A 12375-nucleotide genomic window follows, 5' to 3' on the forward strand; every position below is an offset into this window, starting at 1 on the left:
TAGGTTTTGATTAGTTTTTGGTAATAATCCGTGGATACTAATTACCTAATTTGCATAATGATTAGTCAATCTTCGGTTTTTCCACTGATATCTCAAGTACTAATCATCACATTCCAATGAAACTTGGTACATAGATGTCATACGACACTGCACAGACCTGATAGTTTTTAAGGTAATATCAGTACATATTAATTACCTAATTTGCATAATTAATTAATTTTCAGCATTTGATATAAGTAGTTAGCATTACATTTCAATGAAACTTGGTACTTACATACTCAAGGACTATGCAGAGATTGATTGTTTTCGATAAATATTTGTGCATATTAATCACCTAATTTGCATAATTAGTTAATTTTCAGCTTTTCCACAGGTATCTCAAGTACTAATCATCGCATTTCAATGAAACTTGGTACATAGATCCTTTAGGACTATGCAGAGACCTGATTTGTTTTAGGGTAAATAATTGTGCATATTAATTACCTAATTTGCATAATTAATTTTCAGCTTTTCTACTGATATCTAAAGTACTAATCATCACATTTCAATGAATCTAGAATTATGCAGACCCAATTAGTTTCCGGTAAATATTTGTGCATATTAATCACCTAATTTGCATAATTAACCAACTTTCACACTGATATCTCAGGTACTATACATCACATATCAATGAATGTACATGGATGCTGTAGGACAATAGACAGACCTGAATAATTGTGGGTTAAAATCTGTACATATTAATTACCTAATTTGCATAATTAACCAATTTTAAGCTTTCACACTGATATCTAAAGTACCGTAAAAACTCCAAAATTTCGACCGGTTTTAAATAATTGGTGTTCGATATGTGACGTGTTTTTATAGTCAAAATTAAGGTGCATTTTCGGACGGTCGAATTTTTCAGAATAGAAATCAGCAAATGAAAAAATGGGGATGATAGACAGTGTGCTTCATTAGTTTTTAAAAAATGCAATGTCCGTCAATTGACGTAAACTTCCTCATGTTTCACGGTAAAAGCAAAGGTCGTGGCCGAGTTGTAACTCAAAATCTAAACAAAGTCATCAATCAGTGAGTATTATGACAAGCAAAACAAAACATCAAGACGCGGAGAAGAGGTCAGCACAAAACTAATAGGTCAAAAGACAAAGCTGTCTCGCACTACCTAGAAAAACTTGCGAATGTTCGAAGTACAGGTACCCATTGGACAAAAGATGCATGGAAGTTTAGCAAACTATCTCCCCGACCCAGTGCAATGTATCCGGTTAGAATCAAAGCTCACGTGTCCCTTATTTGAGGGACCAAATTCTGCCGTAAATTCGACCTTGGATTAAAAAATAAAATGGGATTTAAGAAAATAAAATGGGACTTTTAAGGTGTATTTTGGCGTCATTTTTCGGACATTTCAATCAATCCTGCCGGCTAAAATAGAGTCTAAGTTTTACCGTAGTCATTGACGTTTGTCTATTCAAGAGTACACGTGTATGATTTTTATCGTGACTAGCGTGAGCGGGTAAGCTTCCTTTCGAGAATGAGCTGTTATCACTGTGAACAATGTTAAATTATTCTTCAGATGACCAGTTTATTTTTTAAAAACAACTAATTTTTTTATTTAAAAAAAATCATGCCGTTTTCGCATCAAAATCCAAGCCAAAATATCGTACTACAACACCAATTTCTTCCGCATTGCGTTCAATAACATTAACATATTTAAATAAGCTATGGTAATTTGAACACGTTGGCATCATCCAGCTTTTTGATTGGTTAATTAGCGATTTGACCTATTTGACCTAAGAGAACATGGCGGATATCCTACAGCATCAAACGTTTATACGAGACCGGAATCATTCGCTTACGATGAAACTAAGTTGACTTTTATTTGTATTTCATAACCATTCAACAAATTTATTTTGTGTACATTATTATAATCACTACTGAGTACAGTAATAATCAACAATTCAGAAACGCAGCATGCCGAGATTTTTGTGTTCGTTTTTATTTGAAACTTCGTTTATTTAGAATATATTTTCGTTACCAATAAAATAAAAATCTCTCAGTCAATCAGAAACCCGGATTCATGCCTTCGAGGAAGGTCCCGTTTGAACGCTCACATCGTTTTTTTTTTCGTTTGGGGGAAAACTAAAACTGGTCGCAATTTTCGAATAAGAATGAGTCGGCAATTTTTAGTGGAGTCGAAAATTTGTAGGTAAATAAAACACAGAAACCGGCAAATAAATAGGCGATCGAATTTTTAGAGGGGTCGAAATTTTGGAGTTTTCACGGTACTAATTATTCCATTTCAATGAAACTTAGTATAAAGATGCTCTAGGACAATGTACAAACCTAATTAGTTTTGGGTAAAAATCTGTTCATATTAATTCCCTAATAAGCATAATAATTCATAATTTTTTGGTTCTAATCACATTTCAATTAAACTTGGAGACATAGATTTTCTGTTACATTGCGCAGAACTCATTAGTTTTACACTCAAATCTGGTCATATTAATTTTCTGATTTGCATAATTAGTTTTCAGCTAAATAATTTCGAATTATATTTAATGTGTCTCCAATACTCTCAGCACATGGGAGTTCTTTCTAAGCTTTCTTTGATTTACAGTAGATGTCATACACACTCAAATGAAATGTTTTCTAGATTGGTGAAATTTTCCTGTTATGAAAATACTTTGGTTTACAGTCTTGTTATTAGGTTAATGTGTGCTACCCTATTCTGGTTAATTTATTACAATTTTTTATCCACTTACCTTGGTCTGTTTGTGTAAGCAGTCTCTCAGTGACCGTCCAATGACCCCTGTAATCAATGACACCTGGTCTCCATAACCTGGTCACAATAGATGACAAAGTAGACAAATTATATCATGGGTTTGGGTTATGGCATGGACAGTTTCACCTATATTTTCCTGTGCAAGGGAGGTGTATGGCCAAACACACATGAAAGTGTTTCTTAAAAAAATGATTTAATAAATAACAACAGAAATTGCACACCGGCTAACAATACACAGAATGAATATCAGCTAGCATAAAGCAGCAATAAGTACACACTTTTCTACTTAGTGAATTCAAAATATAAAATACTAAGTTTCCAATCTAATTGTTCCTATCAGTCACAGCAAACCAATTACCACAAAGTCAGTAAGCATAAAATTAGCACTCACCCTTAACAAAAATGACAAAATGAATCAGCAAACATTAAAACACTTAAAGAGATCTACATAAAGTGTTATTCACAACAATATATTTTTAGTTCTGAATACACAAATATGTAACAAACGAAATGGTATAGCGGTTTTTGAAAACGTACACATGAAAAACACTATGTAGCCAGATTCATTGAATAATCAAGAGAAACTGACTATAAAAGCAGCGAGTCATTCATTGAAGTGCTCCCAAAGTGCTTCACTGGATTCAAAATGTCGATTAGCGGCCATTTTGTTTTAATGAATGTGGTTTAAAGGCCATATCTCTGACATGCTTTGACTGATTATGTTCAGATTTTGTATATTCATTACACATCATGTCATAGATGTACAGATGTATTGGTTTGACAATCTGATTCAAAATGGCCGAGTGGAGTTCAAAAAACTTCTTAATGTGTGTGTACTTTTTTTACAGTCACGAGAAAGCAAAAGATCTGTATGCAAGACTTAGGCAAAATTCAAAAGGTGAGATATTACACAATTTTATTAGTATGTTCTTTGTGACATTGTGATATAGCGCAATCTTTCTCACATAACAACATGGAAGTATTAGATGTTGTACTGGTATATTTATATTAATGTAAAGTTACTGTGCTTTCCTCTTTACTAACCCTATGCTATGCAAACTTGACTTATATTCGATGAAATATTTATATAAATTATAAAAAATAGTGAGGGCCGTCACTTGGTAGGTTTGTCATCACTTGGTAGGTGTAAAGCTAATTGCAAGTCGTCACAATGTTGATAAGACACACACACACCAACAGGCATACACACAGACAGACACACTATTAAACCACAAAAAACTCCCAGTCAAAAATGAAATTCTGAAAGCACGGATAATGCTTTTTCAATAACACTGGAATTAATGAATGAATGAATGGAATAATGATTACTGTAATAAGTATTATTATACATCTGTCACCGTAACGCCATAAGTTACAGCGTGCCGTAATTTTGCGGTATTTTACGGGGTATTTTCATACTACCATATTAGGAAATGCGAATTCCAAATATGGAATATTTACGCGCGTAAGTGTCCTCTAAACTTTTTGGATTTCGACATTCCCATGATGTATCCTTGGAAAGAAAAGATGTATAATAATAAGGTTATTACGAAGATACCTCAAAGTATGCACTCAGACAGTACGCTGTCGCATCGACCTCTGCTGCGCGTCGGTCGATACTGCCGCTGTACTGTCTTCGTGCATACTTTGAGGTATCTTCGTAATAACCTTATATTATGCAAATATATGTATACAGAAACAAAATATTTTCATGTCCCTTAATCATGCATTTGAGTTCAGAATAGTCCACTACGCTATGCTAGTACCGGAAATAGAAATCTCTGTGGTAATACTCTTCACATATTTATGCCATATTACTGCATATTATAACATATATGGTATTTTTTTTATTACAGAACAAACTTACCATGACAGTACAGACATGCAGAGAGTTGTAGTTCAGTGTTTTACTAAATACCAACAATTAACAAAGGGATTAGCACCAAATCTCAGGTTAGTACATGTATATCTTCCTATGCACAATTATTTATCAACAAGTACCACATACATCAAGTAGTTCCGAGATCCCGCTAAGTTTTTTAGCTCCGCTGTCGACTTTGTCGAGCGGAGCTTATCATATGAGTGATTGTCCGTCGTCGTCGTCCGTGTCAATGTTTTACTTTTTCAACTTCTTCTTGAAAACTACAAGCCTGAATGCTTTGATACTTGGTGTATATGTACCTTGGGTAGACCTCTCTTAGGTTTGTTCATTTCATATTGATATCTTCAATTCTCTAATTTTGGTGAATATTTTTGTCATTTTTGGTAAAAAGTGATATTTTCGACTTCTTGTTAAAAACCGCAAGTGCAATTGCTTTGATATTACATATATAGGTACTACATGTGGACCTCTCTCAGATTTGTTCATTTTGTAATGATATCTTTAATTCTCTAATTTTGGTGAATATTTTTGTCATTTTTGGTAAAAAGTGATATTTTCGACTTCTTGTTAAAAACCGCAAGTGCAATTGCTTTGATATTACATCTATAGGTACTACATGTGGACCTCTCTCAGATTTGTTAATTTTGTAATGATATCTTTAATTCTCTAATTTTGGTGAATATTTTTGTCATTTTTGGTAAAAAGTGATATTTTCGACTTCTTGTTAAAAACCGCAAGTCCAATTGCTTTGATACTACATATATAGGTACTACATGTGGACCTCTCTCAGATTTGTTCATTTTGTGATGATATCTTCAATTCTCTAATTTTGGTGAATATTTCTGTAATTTTTGGTAAAAAGTGATATTTTCAACTTCTTGTTAAAAACCAATAGTTCAATTGCTTTGATATTACATATTTAGATACTACATGTAGACCTTTCTCAGATTTGTTCATTTCGTGATGATATCTTGGATTCTATAATTAGTCCCCGTTCGGACGCAGTCCGAAAACGGGGACTTATGTTTTGCCCTGTGTGCGTCCGTGCGTCCGTGATCACCTGTATCTCGAACATGCATGGACCGATTAAGTTCAAACTTCACTCATACATCACACATTATATGGGACATATGCACATGCATTTTTTTCATGATCCGATTAACGATAGCCGAATAGCGGCCATTTTAAGGCCGAAAATGCATCAAAATCGCACATTTTCACCATTCCGGACCCGGATCTCAGTTATGCATGGACGGATTTTGTTCAAATTTGGTACATACATTAAACATAATAGGACCTTGATGCACGTCATTTTTTTTTTTGGATCGGGTTCGAAATGGCCGACTAGCGGCCATTTTGTTAAAGAATTCAGTTCTGGATCCGTATCCAAGACATGTCTGGATTGATCAAGTTCAAACTTCACACACACATGGTACATCATGTCACAAATAGATATGTGCCTTTGTTTCATGATCTGCTTAACAATAGCGAAATGATGGCCATTTTAAGGCCGAAAATGCATCAAAATCACGTATTTTCACAATTCCAGAACCGGATCTCAGTCATGCATGGATGGATTTTGTTCAGATTTAGCACAATGTGTTGTACATATGCAGGTGCATTTCGGTCATGATCTGCTTTGAATGTATATGTCACTCAAATATGAACGGAACGGGGACGTGTCATTGACAATGACTTGTTTTAAAGAATTCAGTTCTGGATCCGTATCTGAGACATGCTTGGATTGATCGAGTTCAAACTTCACACACACAAGGTACATCATGTCACAAATATGTATGTGCATTTGTTTCATGATCTCATTAACGATAGCCAAATGGCGGCCGCTTTAAGGCCGAAAATGCATTGAAATCACACATTTTCACCATTCCGGACCCGGATCTCAGTTATGCATGGACGGATTTCATTCAAATTTGGTACATACATTAAACATAATAGGACCTTGATGCACGTCATTTTTTTTTCGGATCAAGTTCGAAATAGCCGACTGGCGGCCATTTTGTTTTAAAGAATTCAGTTCTGGATCCGTATCCGAGACATGTCTGGATTGATCAAGTTCAAACTTCATACACACAAGGTACATCATTTCACAAATATGTATGCGCATTTGTTTCATGATCTCATTAACGATAGCCAAATGGCGGCCGCTTTAAGGCCGAAAATGCATTGAAATCGCACATTTTCACCATTCCGGACCCGGATCTCAGTTATGCATGGACGGATTTCATTCAAATTTGGTACATACATTAAACATAATAGGACCTTGATGCACGTCATTTTTTTTTTCGGATCAAATTCGAAATAGCCGACTGGCGGCCATTTTGTTTTAAAGAATTCAGTTCTGGATCCGTATCCGAGACATGCTTGGATTGATCGAGTTCAAACTTCACACACACAAGGTACATCATGTCACAAATATGTATGTGCATTTGTTTCATGATCTCATTAACGATAGCCAAATGGCGGCCGCTTTAAGGCCGAAAATGCATTGAAATCGCACATTTTCATCATTCCGGACCCGTATCTCAGTTATGCATGGATGGATTTTGTTCAAATTTGGTACATACATTAAACATAATAGGACCTTGATGCACGTCTTTTTTTTTTTTCGGATCAAGTTCGAAATGGCTGACTGGCGGCCATTTTGTTAAAGAATTCAGTTCTGGATCCGTATCCAAGACATGTCTGGATTGATCAAGTTCAAACTTCACACACACATGGTACATCATGTCACAAATAGATATGTGCCTTTGTTTCATGATCTGCTTAACAATAGCGGAATGATGGCCATTTTAAGGCCGAAAATGCATCAAAATCACGTATTTTCACAATTCCAGAACCGGATCTCAGTCATGCATGGATGGATTTTGTTCAGATTTAGCACAATGTGTTGTACATATGCAGGTGCATTTCGGTCATGATCTGCTTTGAATGTATATGTCACTCAAATATGAACGGAACGGGGACCTGTCATTGACAATGACTTGTTTTGGTAAATATTTTTGTCATATTTGGTAAAAAGTGATATTTTCGACTTCTTGTTAAAAACCAAAAGTTCAATTGCTTTGATATTACATATATAGATACTACATGTAGACCTTTCTCAGATTTGTTCATTTCGTGATGATATCTTCAATTTTCGTGAATATTTTGGTCATTTTTTTGGTCTGATTGCTTTGATACTATACATATTGTTCATTTTCTGATGATGTCTTCAGTTCTTTAATTGAAATGTGCATTTCTAACAGCGGAGCTATCTCAGCCGATAGGCTGCTTGTTTAAGTATCGGTATATTTATAAACATGCTTACGCTGACTTCATTGTACTAACAAATATCCTATTGTTCAAATATCGTAATTTTCTGAATGCATCTTGGATGCACTTATATTTATTTTGTTCATTGAATTGCATTAAATTAAATAATTTTTTATTTTTTTAGTCAAATCATGCAGTTTAGATTAGAAGTGATGTCAGTAAAACCGCAGATTGAAGCGATGATAATGGAATTAAAAAGTGCTATTTCACAGTTGTTGAGTGCCCAACAAAAAAGACAAAATGACATTTGGACACTTGTACGAGTTGCAGTAAGTTTAATTTTATTTTATTTGTAGGTTAGACTATGATGCATTCTGTTCAACTGAGAGCAATGAGAGTAATTCTTTTTTCTCTTTTTTGGAAGTGAATAAATTGAAATCTATTATAAATTATTTTCTTTTTAATTCAAAAGAAAATTACATTATTACTTTTGAAGACACAACTGTTAGTTTTGCCATAGAGGGCATACTTTAGGTTTAAATTCTAATACAAAGGTTTGATATGTTGTGACTTTGTTGATGTGTGAACTTTTTAAAAGCAGTGCAAATTTTGCTGTGTGTAAAGTTCCATCAGATAAATATCTAAAAGAAAAGAAAAATCTGGGGGTACCCAAACACATTTCCATGGAGGCAATGACTTTGTGACATTGTTGGCCATTTTAGATTGAAATTAGTTCAGATATCCAAAGTTTCTTCTTCACAATTTAAAATAGTCAATCACAAAGAATAATTGAACAAAGTTTCAGGAAATTCCAGAAGCATCCTTCAAGCTAAAAATCTGATTTCTTTTGACTTTAAGAAGTCAATACAACGGACCTACTGTAACAGTGAAGTGTGAATGTAATTTGATAATTAAGCTAATCTAAAGCTGGCTTAAAACTAGCTTAATAATTTACAATCACTGGATATCAAAATTGTAATCCGCCGAAATATGTCTACCATTAATAACATAAACACTACAAAGAAAAAAATGAAACTATTGCTGACAATGATGCTTTAGAGTTAAGTTGTACTGTACTCTAATAATAGGAAGGCATGCTGTGATTTAAATATAGAAAATATATTGTATGCAAGTTTGTGGCAGTGTGTCCTCTTTCCCTTATTAAATATCCAAAATCAACACTTCAATAAATGTCTTACTGTATAGGGTTTGAAAATGCAGACTCCTCCACACCAAGGCCATCCACGAGCTGAATTAACACCTGGATTGAAAAATTCTCCTTTTTCAACTGTATCACCATTACGTACACCGGCTCCATCGCTACCAGGTTCTAGTATGGTATTGTCTTCACTCATGGCTGAAAATGATAATGAAGCATCCATGCTGGCTTTAAGTGAGAATGCAGAAACCAGAAATAGGTAATGATTAATAGCAATATCTTTGAAAACATCAAACAAGATTCCGAAAACTTATCCATCAATATTTCTTAGCTAGTGAAATGGAGCAAATGACAACGTGCATGAGGATACCAATTATTCCAACCCCTAATTGTGTTTACTTTGCTGTGATTTTCTGTGAGTTGTTATGAAACCCAAGAAAGTTTATTGCCTGAACAAAACTTTTGCTAAATTATTTCTGTTCTAAATATGTAAAAGTAGAATTTGTGCATGGGTCATCACCCTGATGTTTTATAACATAATACAAATGTACAAAGAATTAGTGTGCCAGACTGTTATAATATGAAGTTTAATGCAGTGGGATCTGTTTCTTTATCTTACAGGTTTAGCAGTGAATTGAACTCCCTGAAGTCTGAATCTGATAATGCACTGAAACAGACCAAAACCATGGATTGGACATTTCTTGAAGGACAGGATCACAAAATTTGAACTTTATCAATCATAAAAAAATAACTATGTTTAATTGTGCTATAAATATCAGTCAATGGGATAAAATTTGTAATGCTTGCGTGCATATTGCTGATATTATTATTGTTGATGAAATCATGGATACATCATGTGATGTAAAAACCGAACTTTATCTGTTATGTTAATGTATGCATAATAGTTACATGGTGCTAATGATATTTTCTTGTTTAGCGCCTACCCATGATTCAATGTGATTGTCAGAGGAACACCATGTGTAATCAGCAAGATGACAATGGTTGAGAGATCACTACTTATATTTCGCTGTGTGTCACAGCATGTGAGATGCTTATGAATGAATATCATATATACCGCAATATCTATCAATTTGTAAACTTTTAACACCACTCCTGTCCTGCTCTATTACATGCTATTTTACTAATACAGCACAAGTATATGAAATTAGTGTGCAACAAGACAGCCAGATATTTTCGCTAAGAGCTCAAAAATCCTTTTACCATAGGATATTAGCATTATTCTTAGACATTCAATGTTAATCATCAAAATTACAGTAGCAGTGTACAATGTGTTATCACAGTTTAAGTCATGAATACATGTACAGGTAATACGTGTTATGTTAGTATTCAAAAGTCAGGATTATTTACAACCACTATTTCTAAAGAATTTGAGCAGCAGCATAAGAAGACAGTCATTCTCCACGATCTTGTGCCCATTCAGACATGTTATTTTGAAACTGACATAGTGTGGAAACCAGTGACAAGTTTTAGAGACTTGTAAATAAGTCAGTATCAGATACCAATGTTTCAACATGTCCAGTGTATGATTTGGGATTATGTTGATGCATTTAATCTTATGTACAGTTATACATTGAATTGTGTTATATATTGTTGTTATATATATTATGTATATACATTGTTGTCAACGCTAGTATTGAGATTTCACTCATTAATTTAATGTCTCTGTCAATGTTATCTATATATATATATATATATATAGCAGTAATTTGAAAACGTAATGTATATGTTCTGGATCAATGTGACAATCGCTGTATTGATCTACTTTGTTCATGAACAGATAGGGGCTACTAGGAATAAATCAAGATAACGCTTTTATATATTTACAACGAACTGCATGTAAACAACACTATGCAGATAACGGGGATCTAAATGTCCTCATGTAACTGTACATGGAATTACCATCCATTTTTGTAGTGGTTAAACTTTTTACCACCAGTTTCCCGTTTTAATTGCAAATTCACAAAATAGTCCGCTTTATAGTCTGCACTTTCCTTCAAAGGTTTGAGAAAAAATAGCCAAATTTGTTGAGTAAAAACTGAAAATTGACTCAAATTTTGTCTGCTGGCTCTAAAATCATGGTTCATTTCCTGAAATGTTGGAGAATATTTAAGAAAAAATGTACAGAAAAATTTGGGCGAGAAATTTTGGTGGTGAAAAGGTTGAGAGAACATAATTCTTGTAGCAATATATTGGACAATCTAATTTAAATATATTGTCTCGGCTTTGCTTTGATCAAATGATGTAATACATCTTTTATGCCATCTTCGCTAGCCAAGGTCTAAGTTTATTTGGCCAAGAGGCCTATAGGTCGAAGACATGGGACCGTGCGATTCAGACGATGCTTTTATGCATACCTAACAAATGTTGTATTGTATGTTAGGAATAAAAAACGAGTGTGTCAACAAACAGTGGCTTTATAATGTTGCTGGGAAATTCTTGTGAAAAATGAAATGCATGCCTAATAAATATAACAACATTGGCATTATGGTAAAATAAAAACTGTATTATACACAGTCAAAATGTTATCCTGTATGTTCATTTCGATAGAGAGCTGGGGAGGGGGTACTTCCTTGTGGGGGCTATATCACTGTGCCTCCAAACATAAGTTATATCGTTTTGGCCATGGGTTGCTGGACAGGATTCTTTTCAGCACTGCTGCCATCAAAGTAGACAGAGTGGAACTGTTCATATAGGTGATTATTTGTTGTCTGTCTCCAAACATTTGTCAACAATTCCATTACTAAATTCTTAATGAAAACTACTTGGGTAGACCCTTGTCAGATTTGTTTATTTTGTGGCAATATCTACAATTCTCAATTTTTAGAAAATATTTTCATTTTTGGTAACAAAAATACTATTTTCGACCTATTTGAAACTACTAGCTCAATTGCTTTGATACATGTATGTAGGTACCATGGGTGGACCTCTGTCAGATATGTTCGTTTTGTGAAGACATTTTCAATTCTTTAATTTTAATGAATAATGTCATTTCTTGTTAAAATGTGCCAGACCAATTGCTTTGATACTTGGTATGTAGGTACTAAGGGCGGACTACTGTAAGATTTGGTAATTTTGTGACGATATTTTCATTCTCTATTTTTAGCCAATATTGTTGTCATGTTGGGAAAAAAATACTATTTTCGAGTTCTTAAAAACTACCATCTTGATTGCTTTGATACTTTGTATCTAGGGTTCATGGGTTGACCACCAAGAGATTTGTAATAGGATCATAACAATTGTAAGTATCATGACAACTAAACT

At 34.0% G+C, this 12375-nt stretch overlaps 1 protein-coding gene across 2 annotated transcripts in view; it reads left to right on the forward strand.

Annotated features, from left to right (window-relative positions):
* LOC102806810 (inhibitor of nuclear factor kappa-B kinase subunit alpha-like) overlaps positions 1 to 11634 on the forward strand; it is an 80070-nt gene extending 68436 nt beyond the window's left edge. For both annotated transcript variants that reach the window (XM_085494001.1, XM_085494002.1), the window contains 5 exons: positions 3628 to 3677; positions 4636 to 4732; positions 8119 to 8263; positions 9141 to 9352; positions 9715 to 11634. In XM_085494001.1, coding sequence (XP_085350127.1) covers positions 3628 to 3677; positions 4636 to 4732; positions 8119 to 8263; positions 9141 to 9352; positions 9715 to 9820 — 610 coding nt within the window. In that variant the 3' untranslated portion in view covers positions 9821 to 11634. The remainder of the gene's footprint in view (positions 1 to 3627; positions 3678 to 4635; positions 4733 to 8118; positions 8264 to 9140; positions 9353 to 9714) is intronic.
* The last annotated feature ends 741 nt before the right edge of the window (positions 11635 to 12375 follow it).

Source organism: Saccoglossus kowalevskii, chromosome 19 (assembly GCF_978046115.1).
Source record: "Saccoglossus kowalevskii chromosome 19, keSacKowa6.1, whole genome shotgun sequence".
NCBI lineage: Eukaryota > Metazoa > Hemichordata > Enteropneusta > Harrimaniidae > Saccoglossus > Saccoglossus kowalevskii.